Source organism: Mus musculus, chromosome 6 (assembly GCF_000001635.26).
Source record: "Mus musculus strain C57BL/6J chromosome 6, GRCm38.p6 C57BL/6J".
In the NCBI taxonomy this organism is placed as follows: domain Eukaryota; kingdom Metazoa; phylum Chordata; class Mammalia; order Rodentia; family Muridae; genus Mus; species Mus musculus.
In genome coordinates, this window is record NC_000072.6 from 68,430,981 (window position 1) to 68,454,464 (window position 23,484).

The following is a 23,484-nucleotide window of genomic DNA, read 5'->3' on the forward strand; positions in this document are numbered from 1 at the left end:
AGGGGGAGGCAGAGGGGGAAGGGAGGGAGAAAGAATTGGATCGAGAGAATGAGCACACAGATTATAGTTCTGCATCCAGGAGCTGGACTTCCAGTGCCACCTGTTCCTGGCCTCCTCAGCCCTAATATTGCATCTGCCTCAGTAAAATGATGTACCACTTTCTTTTACATGAACAAGAATACTTGAGTAAAGGTGAGTAAAAATCTACCCTGTTTGAACAGTTCTCATCTACCTATGTCAGCCATTTACAATTAGAAAGTTTAGCAATGAGTAAGTTTAGCAATGAGTTAGCTGAGAAATATCCTATTATTAAACTGATTCTTTTATTTTTATGTAATGACTTTTATTACAAAACTTATGTTATTTTATTATTTGACATAAATTCCATTTCAGATACTATAAGTATTACATCCCCCAATCATGTTATTTACGTGAAAACATACTACTATCCAACTGTCAGTGTCTGTATATATAGATACATTCAAATTATTCCCTTTCATAAAAACACTCAGTTTTTATTGGATATTTTATTTATTTACATTTCACTGTTATCCCCTTTTCTGATTCCTTCCCCGAGAAACACTCTATCCCACTCCCATTCTCCTGCTTCTATGAAAGTGCCCCCCCCCATCCACCCTCTCCCAACTCTCTGCCCTTGCATTCCCCTATACTGGGGCATCTAACCTTCACAGGACCAAAGGCCTCTTCTCTTATTGATGCCCCTTTCAAATCCATCCTCTGCTGCATATACAGCTGGAACCATGGGTCCCTCCATGTGTATTCCTTGGTTGGTAGTTTAGACCCTGGGAGCTCTGGTTGATTGATATTGTTTTTCTTATGAGGTTGCAAACCCCTTCAGCTCCTTCGGTCCTTTTTCTAACTTCTCAATTGGGGACCCTATGATAAGTTAAATGGTTTGTTGCCAGCATCTACCTGTGTATATGTAAGGCACTGGCAAAGCCTCTCAGGAGACAGTTATATTATGCTCCTAAAAGAAAGCACTTGGCATCCACAAGAATATCTGGGTTTGGTGACACTATATGGGAAGGATCCCCATGTGGGGCAGTCTCTGGACGGCCTTACCTTCAGTCTCTGTTCCACACATTTTCTGTTTATTTGCTTCCATGAGTATTTTGTTACCCCTTCTAAGAAGGACCAAAGCAACAACACTTTGGTCTTCCTTCTTCTTTAGCTTCATGTGATGTATGAATTGTATCTTGGGTATTCCAAATTTTGGGGCTAAAATGCACTTATCAGTGAGTGCATACCATGTGTGTTCTTTTGTGATTGGGTTACTACGCTCAGGATGATACTTTCTAATTCCATCCATTTGCCTAAGAATTTGATGAAGTCATTATTTTTAATAGTTGAGTAGTACTCGATTGTGCAAACATACCACATTTTCTGTATCCATACCAATGTTGAAGGACATCTGGGTTCTTTCCAGCTTCTAGCTACTATAAATAAGGCTGCTATGAACAGAGTGGAGCATGTGACCTTGTGATACATTGGAGAATCTTTTTGGTAAACACCCAGGAGTGATATAGCTGGGTTCTCAGGTAATACTATGTCCAATTTTCTGAGGAACCACCAGACTGATTGCCAGAGTGTTTGTACCAGCTTGCAGTCCCACCAAAAATGGAGGAGTGTTCCTCTCCCTCCACATCCTTGCCAGCATTCACTCTCAACTGAGTTTTTGATTTTAGCCATTCTGAGAGGTATGAGATGGAATCTCAAGGTTGTTTTGATTTGAATTTCTCTAATGACTAAGGATGTTGAACATTTCTTTAGGTGTTTCTGGATCATTTGTTGAGAATTCTTTGTTTAGTTCTGTACCCCAATTTTAATGGGATTATTTGGTTCTCTGTAGTCTAACTTCTTGAGTTCTTTGTATATATAGAATATTATCCCTCTATTGGATATAGAATTTGGAATGATTTTTTTCCCAATCTGTTGTTTGACATTTTGTCCTATTGTCAGTGTCCTTTGCCTTACAGAATCTTTATAATTTTATGAGGTTCCATTTGTCAACTCTTGATCTTAGAGCATAAGCCAGTGGTATTCTCTTCAAGAACTTTTCCCCTGTGACAATGTATTCAAGACTCTTCCCCACTTTCTCTCTTATTAGTTTCAGTGTATCTGGCTTTATGTGGAGGTCCTTGATTCTCTTGGACTTCAGCTTCATACTATGCAATATTTGCATTCTTCTACCTGCTGACCGCCAGTTGAATCAGCTCCATTTTTTAAAAATCCTGTCTTTTCTTCACTGGATTACCTCTTCAAGTTATTTAGGGTGACACAGAGAATCCAAATCCATGACTTTCTAAATTCAGTAAGTCATAAAAATCTGGACTGCATTTTTATATTCCAAGCAAACAGCAAAGCATTTGTTCACTGGCTACATTATGGCAGCATAGCTATTTGGTGTCAAGTCTCTGTAAAATGCCTAAAATTCAGTGGTTCATTTCTATTATTGCTACCAATGGTTATCAACTTGACAGGATCTACAACATTTACAGATATGATGAATTTCTGAGCATGCTTGTGAAGGATTGTTTTGATTAGATTAGGTGAAGTGGAAAGACTCACATTAGATCTTGGAGGCAACCTCTTCTAAGGTTCTAAATAAAAAATCAAATAAAATAAATAAAAAAGTCTGCATGAAAAACTTTGCTTCATTTTCTCCATGCTCTTGATTCTTGAGATGAAGAATTCATTGTCTATCATGTACTCATCATTCTGGTAAATTCATAATATACCCTATTATTAGCCTTGTGTTGAGTTCATTATCTACGCTGTCCTCTTTTTGTTGTTGAGTCCATTATCCACCATATTTTTGTCTTGACTCAGAGCTCAGGTTCATCTAAATTTTTGATGTTCCTGTCATTGTCACTGCTATAGTCTTCCATCTCTAACATCAGAACCCAGATTTTTTGGATTTCCAAAGTAAGATAAAGACTAATTGTTCTCTAGGAAGCCTTAAAGTCTCCAGTATCAGATGGGAACTGATAAGGCATATAAAACAAAGAATTAATCATATACTTTATTCTCTGGTTCTCTACTATGAATACAGCATAACTACTATGAGCCTACATTTTATACCACATGGAAGAAAATATTCTTTTCATTCAAGTAGAAATGGCCCTTCTAGAAAATAATAGTGCAGATCTAGGAGACACTGTTGGCTTATCACCACCCAGATTCTTGATGGTGTGATTATAAAGATCCAATATCTTGCCTGTTTTTTAACCCACAGAATACCTGAAACCAGGACTATACTTTTGCTGGCCTTGACTACCGGAAAGGCTATAGCCCCTTAGCCAAGGTATTCTTTGAAATAGATGTCCCTTCTCTTTGGACACTGGATCAAGAATTATATTTTTATATTCTGTTTCTTATACATCTGTGTGTTTTGTGAATGCTGTGTTCCTGCTTCACAGTACCCATGGGCAAATTTTGAGAGGCTCTTTTCTTCTCTCACTGTAATCTAGACATCAAAATCAGTTAACATTTATGAGTGCTAAGCACTTTATATATCAAGCAATCTCAAAAGCCTCTAATTTATAAATTTTCATTCTTTCAGTTTTGTTCTTTTAAAGAGAATGCAGACTCATTCAAGCTAATTTAATAGAGGGCTAAAGGACTTTCCCATCTGCATGACAATGAAGAAAAAGTAGATGTAGTCAGTGACTTAGGAAATCTTCATCTTTAAACTATTGCTTTGGTTGTGTTTGTTTGTTTGTTTGTTTGTTTTTCTCTTTGAAGTCAAGGTCTATTATAAGGTCTTCCTTTAGGATTTCAAAGAGTTTAAATATCAGAGTTCTATCTGAAAGCGGCTGGCACATTACACTGAGGAAAAGGTGAGTACTGGTTTTATAAGAGGCTTTCAGAATTGTGTTCATTGTATACACAACACTCTCAATGGTAATTCATTACCAAATATCTAGGATAACCAGGGCTCAGTAAAAATATATACATGCCAAGTCTGTAGGTTTGATATATAATCAAACCTGTCAAATGAACTGAGATTGATTGATTTCATCCTTAGACCCACTTAAATACCTGGATACAGCAATGCTCATCTGGGTATAAGGAGAAATAAAAAAGAAATAGGGAAGAATCTGGAAACTTTCAGAACAACTAACAGAGTAAAAATACCCAGCATAGCAGCAGAAGTAATGGGGTTCTTGCCTTAATACAAGATGGAAAGTTGACTTCTGACATCCATACATGCTCTGAGGAATGTATGTGGCCACCTTCCCCTCTCTCTCTCTCTCTCTCTCTCTCTCTCTCTCTCTCTCTCTCTCTCTCTCTCTGTCTCTCTCTCTCTCCACACACACATACACATAAGCAGAAATATTCTCCTCCATTATTTTTTATTATTTCCCCTTGTTCTTCTGAGTGACATTCTCTTTTGTTTTCCGACATTTTTCCCATTTCTGTGTCTTTCTCATTTCTTTACTTAGAGGCCAGAACCTTTAGTTAGGGTTTCCTGCAAGCACATGTCAGTAACCTATTTACTTAAACATGAGTACTTTACCAATAGCAACACCACAAAAGATTATGACTTCTGTTACCCCTAGGAAGCATTAACTGTGTATAGATTCTCAAGGAAGGATAGGGATATATGATTCTCCTTCTCACTAGAGATTTGCTTCTGTATATGAATATTCCTTAGGCAGGGTTTTAAACAATGGAGTAAGGCAGCTGAGAGTTAGGTTTCCTCATTTTTTTGCTCTCTGCATCTTGAGTGTAGACCAGCTCCTGCAAGTTCCTGTAGATGTGGCTTCCATACAATGATAAAAATGTTCTTTTAAAGAATTGTGTACATGTGTTTTGCCCACATATACCACATGTGTGGTTGATGTATTCAAGGTTGAGTAAAGGACATCAGATTGATGAATCCTGCATTACACAGAGTTCATGTCTCCATGTGAGTACAGAGAATTAAATATAGGTCCTGTAAAAAAGCAGCCAGATCTCTTAGCCCTTGAACTACTTCCTCAGTCTTTGAATTGTATTCTTGGATTGCGAGCCAGAATAAACTTTTATGTTGCTTTTGTCACAGGAACAGGAAAAGTAAGTAAACTAAGAAGATAGCAGCATAAATACAGACAAAGAGAGGGGCTTTGGCTGCATATTATTCTGAAGAAGCTCCTTTTGTAGAACCTCTCTGAAGGAGAATTGTTTCCTTATTACAAATCTCTTGATAACTCATCTTGAACATTCAACATCATTACATCAATGTGGGCACACTTTAGTCACTCTACTCTGTCTGAAATGCCCAAATGTGCATCTTTCATAACCTTTCCACTGATGTAAATTCAGCCATGAAAAAAACCATATGACAGTCAACATAGAACATTTGGGACTAAAAGGTACATTTCTTAGGGAGTGAGTCTCCAGTTTTGAAAATGATAAGTTATTTGAAGAGAGGATAGAAAGATAGGATCCTGAAACATCCATAGGCTATCATGAAATATATTTAATGAACACTGATCAAAGAAGGGACTTTGGGAATCTGTACAGATTCCTGATATTGGATGGCTTTGATAATGTAACTTTGTAGAACATAGGTAAGTGAAGTAGCACGAATTACTTAGTGAAGATGAAAGGCTCATCCTTCCATAGAGTCATGACTCAACAATGATATTAAATATTCTTCATGTTCACTTCAAGAGCATTATGGTATCAGAGCAGAGTTTACTTTTATGTATGATATCAATAGGCAAAAATGAAAGAAGTGAAATGGACATAATTGATAAATTAGGGAGAAAAGCTATTTTTTAAATTCTATAATGTACTTTCTCATTTAAGTGTTTTATATATATATATATATATACATATATATATATATATATCACATTTGAAAGTATAAAATCTAGTACAAATCTTTGCTACCTTTTATTCTAACTCCACAGAAGTTCATTGAGTTCTATAGACTCCAGCTCTGGATGATTTTGGTGTGCAGTGTTATTTAACTTCAATTTTTTATGGCAAAATTTAGAATTTTTCTCTTTAAATATACATGAATATATAAGGTTTCTTTAATTTCTGGGATTGTTTAAGGAGGTCACTCACTATTCTTAATAGGAATTTAGTCCAGAAAGAGCATAAAGAATAACAGGGAGTGATAAAAACAACATTTTTATTTTTCCACTGGATCTTTTCTTCGACTGCTTCCACCACCACCACCACCACCACCACCACCACCACCACCACCACCACCACCACCCACCCCCCCCCAAAAAAAAAAAAAACTATCTGAAGGCAGACAAGCTCTGCTTCTTCCTGCCTTGGATTTCTTAATGTTCTTGTGCTTATGTTGAGTCCATATGATGAGCCCAGCTAATACTGCAGGTGGCTCTAGTCATGCATTCCCCTGCTGATTTGCATGTTACCAGAGCACAGCCCACATCTAAGATTTCTTCAGCTGGTGTTTAGGACAATGGCAGAAAGTCACTCTCAGTGAGGATACACCATCAGCATGAGGGTCCTTGCTGAGCTCCTGGGGCTGCTGCTGTTCTGCTTTTTAGGCAAGTGAAACAGAAGTAGAAAACAGTATGTTAAATGCTGTCTGGATTTTTGTGAATGTTATCTTACCATATGGTTAACAATGTGTATTTGTTGTATGTTTCCCACCTCAGGTGTGAGATGTGACATCCAGATGAACCAGTCTCCATCCAGTCTGTCTGCATCCCTTGGAGACACAATTACCATCACTTGCCATGCCAGTCAGAACATTAATGTTTGGTTAAGCTGGTACCAGCAGAAACCAGGAAATATTCCTAAACTATTGATCTATAAGGCTTCCAACTTGCACACAGGCGTCCCATCAAGGTTTAGTGGCAGTGGATCTGGAACAGGTTTCACATTAACCATCAGCAGCCTGCAGCCTGAAGACATTGCCACTTACTACTGTCAACAGGGTCAAAGTTATCCTCTCACAGTGATATAAGTCATGACACAAACCTCCCAGGGGTTCAGCAGAGTAAGTCTGTGCTGCCTCAGCTGCTCCTGCATCTGCTTATATTCTGTTACAATACGCTCATGGGCTTTGAAGATCATTGGGAGGATTGCAGAAAACTGGCAGTGTGGCCTGTCTGATTTTAACTTGTTACACAATGTCTAATAATTTAATTAAATTGAGTTGATCTTTTGTTTGGGTAATCCTTGCTGTGCTATCCTTGCAATACATACAGTAAAATTGCCCCCTAAATGTACATCCAGAAAGACTATTTTAATTCATGCAACTGGTATCTGGATGATAGCATGCTAATGGTTTGTGGTGTGATATGTGATTCTGTGGTATATCCTAAAGCTTGCCTTTCATATATATAGTTGCCATCAGCTTTGGATGTTATAATAGGGTTTAGAAACCTTACTTGTGTGTATCCAAGCTGGGAAAAGTAGTTCAATGCCCTTTGGTAAATATTTTTTTTCTGGCTATTTATTTCCTCTTCCTAGAAAAGCAGATCTAAAGATATCAAACAGTGTCCTATCTATTTACCCAGAAGATTCACTATGATGCATAATTTTTACAAAAATATTCCTTCTTTTAAACTTTGATGGCATTTATTTAAAATGTTTGCTCCACTTTAGCTAAAGTTTCGCCCACCCATAATGTTGACACTTTTTCTCTTGGTATTATTTGTTTGTTTGTTGTTCATTATATTTTATGTCTTTGGGTGTTCATCTTCATATATGTCTGTTGTGCCTGAACTTTAGTCCTTTACATAAAATACCTATCCTAGAAGGTCAGAAGAAGGCATTGGACTTCTATAACTGGAATTTCAGAGGATTATGAACCACTGTGTGGATACTTGAAATTGAAGCCAAGTCCTCTGAAAAACTATCCTGTATTTCAACTACTCAATTATCTCTCTAGTCAATACTTTCTCATTTTTAAAGGGCTGCCCCATTCTGGGAGCAAGGATAAACATTCTAGACAAGGCTAGTAGGTATAATAAGGCACAGAGTTTTCTCCCCAGAGGGTTGTTTACTGCCTAGCGCTTAGGAGATGTATTCACCACCTTATCTGACTATTATATTTAGTTTTTTTCTCCCTAGAGGATCTGTGCTCATCCAAGGGCAACTCCCCACTGGACCCTCTGTGTGACCACACAATTCTAAGAAATGCCCAGGGTATAAAAAGTTGCACAACAGAAAGAGAAATTCTCAGGCCTGTTACATGGGATTGAGGTGTCATGTTCGGGGGTGATTGGGCAAAGCATCATAGTTGTACAAAAGCATTGTTCTGAAGAACTTTGCCACCTGGATTGACTAGTCAGACAGGATGAGAGACAGTGGAACCATTCTCAGGGAGGACACCAAACAGACTGAAGCAAATAACTACCTGAAAGGGAATAAGTTCCTGTGGAGTGCTGAAGCATCCATGGAGGGAGCAGTAAGTATATTATTTTTGCCATTGCAACTTTGAGACTATAACAGTTACAACAAGATCAAAATCAAAAGTTAAGTTCCCAAATTTCTCTTTCTTACCCATTATGTTTTATATTTATTTACTTAGAGTTCCATTGAACTATTCTATTTAAATCACCAAAACCAGCTTACTAATCTGAATACCAAGAGCTGTAACTCAAACAGTAGCCTCACCCAGTGAAATGAAAAGAAATACAGGTATGACATCCAGAGCACAACTGCACAGTCAGTGGTAAAACACGCACCAGCAGAGAGATGTTGGGTAACCTAGATGACAGTCACAACATCTTCACTGACCTGTGGGACAGAAAAGTTACCAGGACTCCCAATGATTTGGCTCTACATCCAAGCCAATGTAAATAAAGAGTGTAGGGCCGGGTGAACTGTCTTAGAATAGGCAAAGAATGGCATGAGAAAATACGTGAAGCAAGCAAGAGATTGAAGTAATCCTGAGAGGACTGAGAATATGCTTTTAAAAAAAAGAGATTTAATTTTATTTTTTATATTTTTTAATTTTTAATTAGATATTTTCTTTGTATACATTTCAAATGCTATCCCATAAGTTCCCTATACCCGCCCTGCTCCCATACCCACACACTCCTGATTCTTGGCCCTGGCATTCCCCTGTATTGGGGCATATAAAGTTTGCAGTACCAAGGGGCCTCTCTTCTCAGTGATGGCCGACTAGGCCATCTTCTGCTACATTTGCAGCTAGAGATATGAGCTCTTGGGGGTACTGGTTAGTTCCATCCCAGAATCAACCACCAAACCCAGACACTATTGCACAATGCCAGAAAGATTTTGCTGAAGGAACCCTGTTATAGCTGTCTCTTATGAGAGTATGCCAGTGCCTGGCAAATACAGAAGTGGATGCTCACAATCATCTATAAGATGGAACACAGGGCCCTCAATGGAGAAGCTAGAGAAAGCACCCAAGGAGCTGAAGAGTTCTGCAACCCTGTTGCGTGCCAGCCAGCGACTTGCAAGAAAAGGGGTACAGCTGGGACGCAGACTCGCTGAAAGAGACAGAACTAGATGTTCGAGAGAAATATGGAGCTAAGTCAAGATTCCTGATCAAAGCTCAAATGTTTAATAAAAATCTGTGCTTATAAAGAAGGAAACTCATCCCCTGTCACGCCAAGTTTCTTGATGTTGAGATGCGAAGCTGTCAGAACAGCCTTTTAGCAGAAACTCGCCAAATTCACAGATTGCAGTTAACTACTGAAAATCTTGGAGAACCAATTCGGCCTAGGCCTCCAGGTAGGTGGCAGGCAGTGTCACATCAAAGGAAACTAGTTGAGTCAAAGAAGCAGCACCACAGGTGGCCCTGCCTCCGTGGCCTCTGGTCTGAACCAGCCTGCCTAGGCTGAAGGAGGTTACACAACCCTTTAGGTGAACATTATTTTTTATTTTTTAATTAGATATTTTCTTTATTTACGTTTCAAATGTTATCCCCTTTCCTGGTTTACACTTCAGAATTCCCATATCCCCTCAAATGCTGGATGAGGAACCTCTATTTGGCAAGCACTAGCCATAGGGGTACATATAAAAACCATTGCCTTTCAACAGACACACAGGTTCCCCACCTCTGTACAAACAACCTGTGCAAAATGGTTACATGGCCCTCTGTTCCTCGAAGTAATTTTTGTACTTCTTTGCTACTTCAAGTAGATATAAACAGGTAAAAGGTTCCACAGAAAAGATCTGCTGATTCTATCAGTGCTTTAGCCAAAATACTGTGTTATTACAGGTGTCAAGTTCAGCAAGAGCATGGCACTAGTCTCATCTAGTTTCAGTAGTCTTTCCCTCTACCTGTTTGGGGTGGCTAGACATCAAATTCAAACCATCAGGCCTGCACAGCAGGCAGCTTTACTTGCTGAGGCATTTTACAGGCTTCCGATGTCATTTTCTATGGAGAATCCTTGGGATCTACTCCTAATAATCCTTTACCTCACAGTAAACAGTGTGCTTTCCTGTGCTTTATTTTACTATACAGATTTTCTAGAATGCATTTCTGTAAGACGTTTGGAAGGTGAATGGATAGTAGAGAAAAACAGAGTATGGGTTTTGTCAGGGATTTCTTTATGACCAATTGTTTTAGTTTCAAAGAGCCATAGTCTCCTGAGAGGCTCTGCCAGAGCTTGACCAATACAGAAGGGGATGCTCACAGCCAATGATCAGACTGAACATGGGGACTCCAATAGAAGAGTTAGGTGAAGAACTAAAGGAGCTGAAGGGATTTGCAACCCCATCAGAAGAAAAACAATATCAACCAACCAGACCCACCCCCCCCAGAGCTCCCAGGGACTAAACCACCAACTAAAGAGTACACATGGAGGGATCCCTGGCTCCAGTTGTATATGCAGCAAAAAGTGTCCTTATCTGGCATCAATGGGAGGAGAAGCCCTTGATCTTGTGAAGGCCAATGCCACAGGTTAGGGAAATGCTAGGGCTGTGAGGCAGGAGATGATGGGTGGTTGGTGAAGCACCATTTGTGAAGCAGCCGCAGGGAGGATGGGATAGGGAGGATGGGATTTGTGGAGGGAAAAGTGGGAAAGGGAATAACATTCAAAATGTTAATAAATAAAATAACCAATATATATATATATACATGTATATATATGTGTGTATGTGTGTATGTATCCCACATTATTTTTCAAAAATAATATGGTTTAAAATTATAGCAGTGGTCATGAGCTCTAACAGAACTGGATGCAATTTTTGAACTCTACAGTCACTTACTAATAGGCTGGAAACCTACAACAAATACACATTTTATAATCTTTTTATTTTTTTTTCTAAATGCCTTTTTTTTTTTTTTTTTTTTTTTTTGAAAACCCATTCAACTTCGATCAGTATGAGCTAAGCGAAAGCAGGGTCATCATGCTACATGAAATCACAGGGCTCCCAATGGAGGAGCTAGAGAAAGTACCCAAGGAGCTAAAGGGATCTGCAACCCTATAGGTGGAACAACATTATGAACTAACCAGTACTCTGAGCTCTTGACTCTAGCTGCATATGTATCAAAAGATGGCCTAGTTGGCCATCACTGGAAAGAGAGGCCCATTGGACACGCAAACTGTATATGCCCCAGTACAGGGAAATGCCAGGGCCAAAAAAAATGGGAATGGGTGGGTAGGGAAGTGGGGGGGAGGGTATGGGGGACTTTTGGGATATCATTGGAAATGTAATTGAGGAAAATGTGTAATAAAAAATATTAAAAAAAAAAAGAAAGAAAGAAAACCAGAGCCACAGAAACTTATCCAGGGACGAGCAGGGTACTCATGTTCATGCTGTGTCCTGACATGAACTGACTACTGATATACCTGTAATGATGTGCTTGTGACAGTAGGTTGTGCCCTGAGCATATTCAAAAATGCAAGGTAGTAGGACTGGACATGGCTTGACCTGGCTCCAAAATTGTCTGACTTTGTCTTTGCAAGTCAGTCCAGGCTCCAAGGATGCCCATGTGTCCAAGAAAAAAACAAAAAAACAAAAACAAAAACAGTTTTGCAAAGGTTTGCCTGCATGGACAATGTTCATGTATGTGGGAAAATGCACATCACCATAGGATCCAGTGGCCAATGATATTTTTCTTTTTATAATGCCCTGTTTCTGTAGGTGTTTTCTTGGTGCTATATTTAAATGAAGGTCAGAATCTGTTCTTGTGGAACAATTTTGTGGAATGTGAAGGAAACTTATTTTTCAGCCACTGCTGCCATGGATAACATTGAGTAAGCGAATACTTTCTGTTTTTTTTTTTTTTTTTTTTTTTTTTTCTTTCCAGGTTTTGCTGGAGTGAATTGGATAAGTAAAACTGTAGGATTTTATGTATTTATGTGGTAGGAGCAGGTTTGTTACCTCTAACTAAGTTGTCTTTATTTCTGTATTTATCAGTGTTTTGCCCAATTAACTAAACAAAGGTCAAAGAAAGGTCTAACTACCTTCAGAATAGAATAAGTTCCCTTAGGCATTTCTACAAAAGTACGCATTGATTCCTTTTTTCCTTATATGTCTGCAACTAGTGTTCTACATCTCTATTTTGAAAAGATAATTATATTTCTTCTTTGGGAATTATATACATGTATACTGCATATTGTGTTCCTATACACCCCCTTTTTCTCTGGAATGACTTGCAATGAATGCCACAGACCAAGTCCTCCTTCACAATTTCATGTCTTTCTGTTTTGTTTATATATATATAGAAGTGTCAGCCTGCTTGCCTGTGGATATAAGTGGAGATGCCTACAGGAGAAATCACTATGCCCAGAGTTAATGTTTCAGGCAATTAAGAGCTGTCCAGTGGGGGTTCTTAGAATGAAACAGGTATCCTCTGTGAGAGCAGTGTGTGCTTATATTTAATGAGACAGGCCCTCATATAAAGGTGTCCTTCTATTTTATATGTAGAGCCCTCAATAGCTAGCCAGTGATGCCACAGACTGGACTCAGTCGGTACTTCTACCTATGAGGAACCAGAATACTGGTACAGGTGAACAAGGAGTTGGCAGATGACAAAACAGATATGGACACCAGAGAAAATGCTGCATCTGAATGTAATTTCTCAAAGTGAGCATCACTTATATATTACAGACGAAAACAAAGAAGTTAGGTAACACATCAGCCAAGGTATATTGAAGTTATCTGACAACAAAACAGAAATGTATACAAAATACTAGCAGGAACCAGGCAAAGTTTACAATTGAGATAAGATCAGCCCTTTCAAAAGCTAGCTATTCACAGTAGCCAAGTGAAAGGTTTGATGCAATGCATAGGTTTTGTTAAACCCACCACCAGGGGTCCCTTAGTAAATACCTAAATATGCTTTTCCTCTGGGCCTAGCAAAAAACAAGCTCCAGGGCAGGTCCCTTCTATTAACCCTTTTATGAATAATACAATACTCCAGTTCCTCCTAAAACCACAACCCACATTCTTTCTACTATTATGTAATGTAGACTGCTATTCGAGTTGATAATCAGAATTCTAAGTTTACTATTTTGAACTAACCCTGAGATTACTAGCTTCTATCCAGCAAACTGTGAGATGCCTGATAGGTAACTGTCAGCACTGGCGTATTTTGTCTTACAAAATTCTAAACCCAGTGTCAGCTCAAGGACTGCTTAGGACATTGGTGAAGGCCAGGCAGTAGAGTTCAACCTGATTTAGATATTTGTAAAATAATTTCTTGAAGTTACCTATAATAAAACAATACTGAAAGAAAGCACACAGATCCATACACCAACTAATGCAGGTTTGGAGCATTCATGCCAAGGTTCCAGGAGATTGAGTTTCAGTGAAAATTTTTGCCTCGGGACTGCATCCAAGCCTTTGGGCCTGCCACACAGTCTTCACTGGAGTGGGTGTGGCACAGTTATCTACCTGAGGATAGGCAACCCCCAAGTGTCTATACCTTAAAAGATCAATGATCATCCCTTGCCTAAAAGCTATCCACTGCAGTAGTTCCTTTTCTTTGGGTGGGGACCTATGGGAGTCTTTTCTCATGCAACTCTCCCTGGGGCTCAGGATATATCACAGAATAGTAGGAGAAAGAAATTTAGAGTTACAATGGGAATAAGTACTGTGAAAATTTTTCTGGAAAATACATGGATGTTGCACTTATAGAAGTATAATAGTTGTTAAACATATCCGTTCTCAGGAGCTCAAGACACTCAAAAATCTGTATTCATATTAATATGAGCTATTGCCTTTAGAAACATAAGTTCTTTCATAATAGGTGCACATAAAACATTTATTGCTCTATGATCATTTATTGCTTACTACCTCTGGCATATGCCACTCTGATGGAGCTTCCACATTTGCAGCCCTGTGAATAGATTGTTAAATGCTTAACTATCATTGGTGTTTGTTCCTCAAATTTGGCACCTACATTGTAGATTTTCTGGTTTAAAACTATCATCTTTACAAAAGGCCAAATTTTATCACAAATAATGTAAATCACATCGAGTGCCATGCTGAATGAATTAGAAAATGTGTATTTCAGATTTTTAAATGAGTATTGCAATATGTGAACCTTGTCCATGTCAAATTGATGGTGTCGGTGAGCTCTCATATTGACCAGCCCTTGTGCTTCCTCATGGAGTCTGGAGGATAGAGAGGCCCATCAGTTGAGCAAAAAGTTTTCATAGAGATCCAACAAGAACTTTCTGTCTTGGTGCAAGCAAAATCAAAGATCAATTTCTAAGCCTTTTATATCCTGAGCATACTCCTGACATCATGAGTCTATGACTATGTCAGAGGTAGTGAATGTGGGATAGATTTTTTATTGTCACAGCCAAAATCCTTAATAGTTGTCAAATTATTGCTGTCAGAATTATTACACAGCATACTCCCCTACATGGTGCTCTCCATTGGAGGAAAATACACTTTCTCACGTGATGGGTCATGGGTCTTTACCTTAGCAACTGCTTCCTTCTGTTCAACCATGATTCTGCTTTAGTTCTGTGAAGTTCATCGTCCTGCATAATTGTGAAATTGAGTTTCACAATTACATAGAAGAACCTGTCCTTAGACTACTGTACAAGAAACCATGGCCAGTAGGTGGAGTGCTTTTGCAGGACCTGCTTTATCTTTTACAGGACTTTACATGATTCAGTTTTTGATCGAACGGTTGTTCAGTATTAAGCAAACAGCTATTACAGTGAAGCAGGTGATGGTGTGGTTCTTATGTTCTCCTAAACAGAATAACTGCCTCTTTCCCATTGGTTAATTTGCCTTGACATTATATATCTATTACATTGCCAGGTACCAGGTCCATCACTCAGACTCTTACTTTCCTGCTCTTCTCCATTAGATCCAAAATTGTTTCTTGAAATCATCCACTGTCCAAACTTCCTCTGCTGGTCACCATCCTCTACTCTGGCTTGCTACATTTTCAATGTGGGACTTTCTTTTTTATAGATATATTCTTTTCAAATTTTCCATTCTTTGCTGGCCAAATTCTGTTTTACATTCTACTTCTTCCCACATAAGAAATGTGCAAAGGAGCAACCCATGGCAATACTTGCCCCTTCCCCCTGACACTCCTATTTACTATGACTAACCCACCATGGTCAATCTCACTTTAAGTTTAAATCCCATAATTTTATCCTCATCTTTCCTGTGCCCACATTCCTACTGAATACATCACCATAATATTTGTTGTGGGCTGACCAAGTGTATTACAATTAAAAAAAATGAGCAGTTTTAAATGTGTGTTAACACAACATTTGGATTAATTTGCCTTATGCTGACTATTACTTCAAATAGCAAAGGAATAATACATCAAAAGTTAAAATCCAGGTTAGCCACTGCAATTTGAAAAAACTCAAGTCAGTCATCATAAGAGTTATACCTATATTCCACATGGTATTCATTATTCTGAAACCCACAAAAATAAATTTTATTGAAGGGACTATATTAGGTAGAAATAAAAAATAAAGAAGAGAGGGGGGCATCTTTAGGGAACACTAACATAATTATACAATGTGCTATTTCCTCATTCTTCACCCCAATAATTGATTTTTAGTTCTCTGGCGAGAATTAGTTTCTCTGATAATTTGTTATTGTTTCTCTTGGTAATGCTGTTTTGAAGGTTGTTTTTATCTACATCCATAATATTTTTCACTTCACCTCTCCTTCATGCTAATGGTAAAAGACAATTTTGTTAAAGAACAATCTGTTGTCTAACAAGCAATAACCACCAAACAGCAGGGATCTCACTATGGCACATTTTGACCTATCTCTCTTACCTCTGGTAATCTACCATGGTTTGCTTAATTTTATTTTCAGTTTATAGGTATGAGTGTTTTGTCTGCATGTATTCTGGTGAACCAAGTGCATGCCCAGTGCTAGTGTTAGTCAGAATAGGGAAACAAATCTTCTGAATCTAGAATTATAAATATTTATTAACCACATTTGGACATTGGGGGGAAAAAAGCAGGTCCTCTCAAAAGCAACAACTGCTTTTAATCACTGGGCCATTTCTTTTACCATGTTTTTTTACTGGTCATTGACCTTATTGTTCATATTCCATAAAGGTATATTTGAATTTTACACATGCAAAGAACCAACTATTTGTATTTACTATATAGCTGATGATTTAAAATAAAATCTGGTACTTCAGATTTTTCTTAGCAAGTTTTGTTACTTTTACATCTATAATAGAGGTTAAGTCACTGAGCACAGCAAGAGAAAAAGATAAGGGATCTTCACCTTCAGGTCAGAGAAAGAACAAATTCTGTAAGTTCTACTGAGTCCTTCAAGCAGAGGCTTTCAGACGTGCACATAAGGGTTCTATTTGCTCATAGCCACATCCTCTACCTGTCTTCAGTGAAGGAACGTGTGTGTTCCAGCTTCCCCACTTATGAAGAGCTATGAATGTGACTTCCTTTGGCCTACAGTGAAGAAAGCACACTCCTGGGACTTAGTCTAACATCTTTGCGAACATACTCTATCACAAGTCATTCCTTTTATATTTTCAGGGGGCTGTTTCCCCTCATCTGTGTGTGGATTGTACATGATAGAAAACATGGGAATTTCACCCATTGTTTGATCTTCAAACCACAGAGTCTTCCCTCTGTCATTTGTTCTATGGCCATGAAATCTAAAGCTAAATGAAGTCTATAGAAACACTTTGGTCACTATGGGTTGGTATGAGGAAAGCTATTAATTTATCTTTTCTCATTTGAATGATTCACAAATAACTATATATTGTGCTTGGAATTCAAATACAGTGTCTTGGGGAAATGAATTCTGTTGTATGAGTATTTAAGTACCTGTACTTAGTTTCCAAAAATATTCAATATCAATTTCTCCTGATAATTATACATTAGACATCATTAATCACTAAGTATATTACATTTGTTGCACTAACTCACTTAGAAATTTTTTTGGGGGGTGCTGGAGAGAGTGAGCAGATAATATCACTAACCTGGAATTTTCCCACATTTTCTGTTTAAAATTATCTGTAGTTGTTATTATATAGTATGTAATATATAAACTACTTTGATAGGAGTAGATTAAAGTATTGTTTTAATAGAGATAAAAGCAGAAGGACATAAAAAGAATGTAGATTTTTAAGATTTTTAAGGATCATGAAACATTTAAGGTCTGAATGACCACATAGTAGAGATAGTTCCATGACTTGCATAGAGTCAAAATGTAGAAGAGAGAATAGAAGTAATGATCTGAGTGACACTGTAGATATCAAGCAAAGATCAGACACAGATGGGAGGCTGGAATACCTAACTTCAGAATAGTCATGAAAGCAGTAAGCCACATCAGCTTTATATAGATGACAATTTATGGAGTGCAGGTCCTGCTCTTTAAGAATCACCTTTGTGCATTTTATTGTTCATTGTTTATTGTGTTGTTGATTTGCTGTAAGTCTTCTACTTTATATTAAGAGGATCAGGGAAAGGCAACAAAAAGGAAGACACTATGTTTCCAACAGTATGGGCAGGCACCTATAAAAGGGGCCTATGTACTGTTTCCCAGGTCTTTTCAGGTAAAAGTCTGTGTCATAGTGAACAGTTTCTGATTTAGTTGAAACTCTTGAGGAAAGCATGGCAGAAAACTATAATGAATGTAATACACTAGTTACACGAGACTGGCCTCACACTGTTCTTCTGTTTCTCAAGAAAAATAAACACACTGTCTGTCAGAAAATCTATGCATCCCAACCTTAGTCCTAAGAATGCCAGAGACATCAGGTCTTTATTAAATTACTGAGCCAAATCAGCCATGCAGCTGTGCCAGGCCCCAGATGATTGGCATGTTTGAGGAACAGAGCCTACTGAACTATGCCTTCTTAAAAGAGTGTACACACTATAGTATTTTGTCCCAGTCATGATGGCTTTAGTTCAATTCTTAGGGCTGCTGCTGATCTGGTTCCAAGATAAGATGAACTATACCAGAAATACTTTCAGAAGTGTGCCCTGTACTTCAAAAAAGTTATATATTTATTATGATTAACAGTATATATTTGATGTGTATTTCCAATATCAGACATGAGATTTGACATCCAGATGACCCATTCTCCATCCACCCTGTCAGAATCTGTTGGAGATAAAGTCTTAATCAGCTGCAGAGCAAGTCAGAGTATTAGCAACTACTTAGCCGGATACCAGAAAAACTTGGAGAAGTTCCCAAACCCCTGATATATGATGCAAACCATTTGCAATCAGGCATCCCATCAAGGTTCAGCAGCAGTGGATTTGGCACAGATTTCACACTCAGCATCAGCAGCTTGCAGCCTGAAGATGTTGCTACATACTTCTGTCAGCAGTATCACAGCGGGATCCACTATAATATAAGTCATAACATAAACCACCCAGAGATGCAGAAGTGCGAGGCTGGATTTTCACAGCTGTTCTTTGGTTCCTCCTACTGCTGACATAATGTCTAAGATGCAGCCAGGCTTTGAAGAACTTTTAAAAGTTTTAGGTGAAAAAGCCTATGAGGCTATTCTGTATAGTATTTGCCTCATCAGTCAAGAAAGGATTGAGTCACTCTAAATTTCATGGACTCTAGAAGTTATTGTACCTGAGGAATCTAAGTGATATTCTCTGTTGAGATTTTCATATATATAAACAAATGTCATTATAGGTGATGCAAACACTACTTGGTCTTAAAAAGATAACTGGTGTCTACAGAAAGGCTATTTTTGCCTTTTCAAAGGTAAAAAGTGGTATGCAATTTTGAAGCTTAAGATAGAGAGTACTCTGGTGTTTATTTTCAAATCAGATCTTACTTGCACATCAAAGATTTGATATTTAAGTATGTAGTGTTAAGACCTGTTACAAAAGCTCAGTCTTATGATTCTGGTGACCCTTATGGATCCTTGCCTTTATATAGACTTTATTTATGTACCTGTTTCTAGGAGCCAGCAGATTTTACAACTTTATTTATCTTCTAGGTCATAAGCCTGTTTCACTATTTTAAAATTATAATTGCTCTTTCATTTGAAAACCAGTAGAAATGTTTATGCTTTGATGAAAAAATGTAGACTTTTATTATTTTAACACTGATTCTTTATTTAGAGTTTGTAATAAACTCACATACTAGAGGTATACTCCCTTTTCTCCATAGTCACATAGACTCATGGACTTATGAGATGTCACATGAGTATATGAAATTAGCCATTCTGGTGAGTATAGGATGAAATCTCAGGGTTGTTTTCATTTGGATTTCCTTAATGATGAAGGACATTGAATATTTAAGTTCCTCTCAGCCATTTGAGATTCCTCTGTTGAGAATTCTGTTTTGTAACCAATACTGTAATTGGAATATGAGATTTTAGTGTCTAACTTCTTGAGTTCTTTATATTTTTTGCTTATCATTCCTCTTGAATGTTGGGATGGTGAAGTTCCTTTTCAAATGTTTAGAGTGCCATTTTGTCCTATAGACAGTGTCCTTTGCATTACCGATGCTTTGGAGTTGCATGAGTTTCCACTCAGTGCAAATTTGTGCAACCACTCTGGAAAACAACGTGCCTATTTCCCAGAAAATTGAAAACAGTACCTGATTATCCAGCTATACTACATTGGGCATATACACAAAAGATGTTGCACCGTACCACAGGTACATGTGCTATACTATGTTCATAGCAACTTTATTTGTAATAGCCAGAAGCTAGAAACAACTGAGATGTCAACTGAAGAATGGATACAGAAAATGTGGTTCATTTATATAGTGGAATACAGCTCAGCTACTAAAAACAAGGATATCTCAAATATTCATTGCAAATGAATAGAAATAAAAAATAGCTTTGACCTTAGTACAAGGAGATAGAAATGGATCAATTCGCATTCTTCTACATGATAACTGCCAGTTGTGCCAGCACCAATTGTTGAAAATGCTGTCTTTTTTCCACTGGATGGTTTTAGATCCCTTGTCAAAGATCAAGTGACCATAGGTGTGTGGGTTCATTTCTGGGTCTTCAATTCTGTTCCATTGGTCTACTTGTCTGTCTCTATACCAGTACCATGCAGTTTTTATCACAACTGCTCTGTAGTACAGTTTTAGGTCTGGCATGGTGATTCCACCAGAGGTTCTTTTATCCTTGAGAAGAGTTTTTGCTATCCTAGGTTTCTTGTTATTCCAGATGAATCTGCCGATTGCCCTTTCTAATTCGTTGAAGAATTGAGTTGGAATTTTGATGGGGATTGCATTGAATCTGTAGATTGCTTTTGGCAAGATAGCCATTTTTACAATGTTGATCCTGCCAATCCATGAGCATGGGAGATCTTTCCATCTTCTGAGATCTTCTTTAATTTCTTTCTTCAGAAACTTGAAGTTCTTATCATACAGATCTTTCACTTCCTCAGTTAGAGTCACGCCACGGTATTTTAAAACACCCATGGAAGGAGTTACAGAAACAAAATTTGGAGCTGTGACAAAAAGATGGACCAAGGACGGGAACCACACCCTAGAAAAAACAAGAAGATAATCCCTCAACAAAACTAAAAGAAGACAGCCACAAGAACAGAATGCCAACTTTAACAACAAAAATAACACGAAGCAACAATTAACTTTTCCTTAATATCTCTTAATATCATTGGACTCAATTCCCCAATAAAAAGACATAGACTAACAGACTGGCTACACAAACAGGACCCAAAATTCTGCTGCTTATAGGAAACCCATCTCAGGGAAAAAGACAGACACTACCTCAGAGTGAAAGGCTGGAAAACAATTTTCCAAGCAAATGGTCTGAAGAAACAGGCTGGAGTAGACATTCTAATATCGGATATAATCGACTTCCAACCCAAAGTTATCAAAAAAGACAAGGAGGGACACTTCATACTCATCAAAGGTAAAATCCTCCAAGAGGAACTCTCAATTCTGAATATCTACGCTCCAAAAGCAAGGGCAGCCACATTCATTAAAGACACTTTAGTAAAGCTCAAAGCACACATTGCACCTCACACAATAATAGTGGGAAACTTTATTACACCACTTTCATCAATGGACAGATCGTGGAAACAGAAACTAAACAGGGACACAGTGAAACTAACAGAAGTTATGAAACAAATGGATCTGACAGATATCTACAGAACATTTTATCCTAAAACAAAAGGATATACCTTCTTCTCAGCACCTCACAGGACCTTCTCCAAAATTGACCATACAATTGGTCACAAAACAGGCCTCAACAGATACAAAAATATTGAAATTGTCCCATGTATCCTATCAGACCACCATAGCCTAAGACTGATCTTCAATAACAACATAAATAATGGAAAGCCAACATTCACGTGGAAACTGAACAACACTCTTCTCAATGATACCTTGGTCAAGGAAGGAATAAAGAAAGAAATTAAAAACTTTTTAGAGTTTAATGAAAATGAAGCCACAACATACCCAAACCTTTGGGACACAATGAAAGCATTTCTAAGAGGGAAACTCATAGCTCTGAGTGCCTCCAAGAAGAAACGGGAGAGAGCACATACTAGCAGCTTGACAACACATCTAAAAGCTCTAGAAAAAAAGGAAGCAAATTCACCCAAGAGGAGTAGACGGCAGGAAATAATCAAACTCAGGGGTGAAATCAACCAAGTGGAAACAAGAACTATTTAAAGAATTAACCAAACGAGGAGTTGGTTCTTTGAGAAAATCAACAAGATAGATAAACCCTTAGCTAGACTCACTAGAGGGCACAGGGACAAACTCCTAATTAACAAAATCAGAAATGAAAAGGGAGACATAACAACAGATCCTGAAGAAATCCAAAACACCATCAGATCCTTCTACAAAAGGCTATCTATACTCAACAAAACTGGAAAACCTGGACGAAATGGACAAATTTCTGGACAGATACCAGGTACCAAAGTTGAATCAGGATCAAGTTGACCTTCTAAATAGTCCCATATCTGTCACGAGACTCTGGTGGAGTCAGCTTGTCAGATGAAAGTCTGAAAGTTTTCTCATGAGGAAAGAGTTTCAAGGAAACTTACTCCCGGATCTTTGGCTATTCCCCTAACGCATAAAATTAATTTTCCAAATCCACATTAGTCTAGTGTATGGATCCACGTGCACTCTATATAGTATTGCCTTATAGTAAATGCCTTTTAAGATTGTATTCTAACATAGCTAAAGCCTTTTTTCCAGTGTTCTTAGATTCTAGATAGCAGCAAGGAGCTTAACCTATTCAGTAACTAATTAGCCCTATCATAAAACAATACAGCACCTGCTATTTACTCAGCTGTCTGTAGATAGAGACTAAAAGCCTCACTGAGATAAAAATCTTTTACTACAGGCTACATTCCATGTCAAGTATAAGTTGATATACTAACCTGATAAAGGGGAACTCTCCAGACAAGATAAGTTTTACTAGACCTTAGAATTTAGAGCTCTGTGATAAGGCATTACTCTTAAAGGCTGTCAAGAGTTAACAACCCCCTAATGCTTTTAACCTTAAAGTGTAAAATTCTTGCCTGGCATTAGGCTGATCCTAGGCAGGGCTTGTTATCCCTAATGCAAACATTTAATTAGTCCCTACAAATTCCTTTCTGCTGTAACTGGTGAATTTCAGTGTATCTTGTCTTTTTGTGATTTGTATCCTCTGATAATTCGTTGTAATATAAGTCTAAAGCTCAACCAGAACATTACATTCAGATCCAATACCATTCTCACGTGTTCAACTGTCTGTCTACATCTTATCTTGCCCATCTACTCTAGAGACTCTTTTCTACGCAGGCACAGGGGACCAGAGGGCCTGTGGCACATATCCCCTAAAGAAATAGAAGCAGTTATTAATAGTCTCCCAGCCAAAAAAAGCCCAGGACCAGACGGGTTTAGTGCAGAGTTCTATCAGACCTACAAAGAAGATCTAATTCCAGTTCTGCAGAAACTATTTCACAAGATAGAAGTAGAAGATACTCTACCCAACTCATTTTATGAAGCCATTATTACTCTGATACCTAAACCACAGAAAGATCCAACAAAGATAGAGAACTTCAGACCAATTTCTCTTATGAATATCGATGCAAAAATCCTTAATAAAATTCTCGCTAACCAAATCCAAGAACACATTAAAGCAATCAT

The 23,484-nt window shown here is 38.0% G+C and overlaps 1 gene segment (V, D, J or C) and 1 further gene; both read left to right on the forward strand.

Moving 5' to 3' along the window:
- The window catches only part of Igk (immunoglobulin kappa chain complex), a 3,171,119-nt gene that overhangs the window by 875,345 nt on the left and 2,272,290 nt on the right, over positions 1-23,484 (forward strand).
- On the forward strand, positions 6,488-6,945 carry Igkv15-103 (immunoglobulin kappa chain variable 15-103). The segment is given in 2 exon segments: positions 6,488-6,536; positions 6,648-6,945. Coding segments are annotated over 2 exon segments (347 nt in total).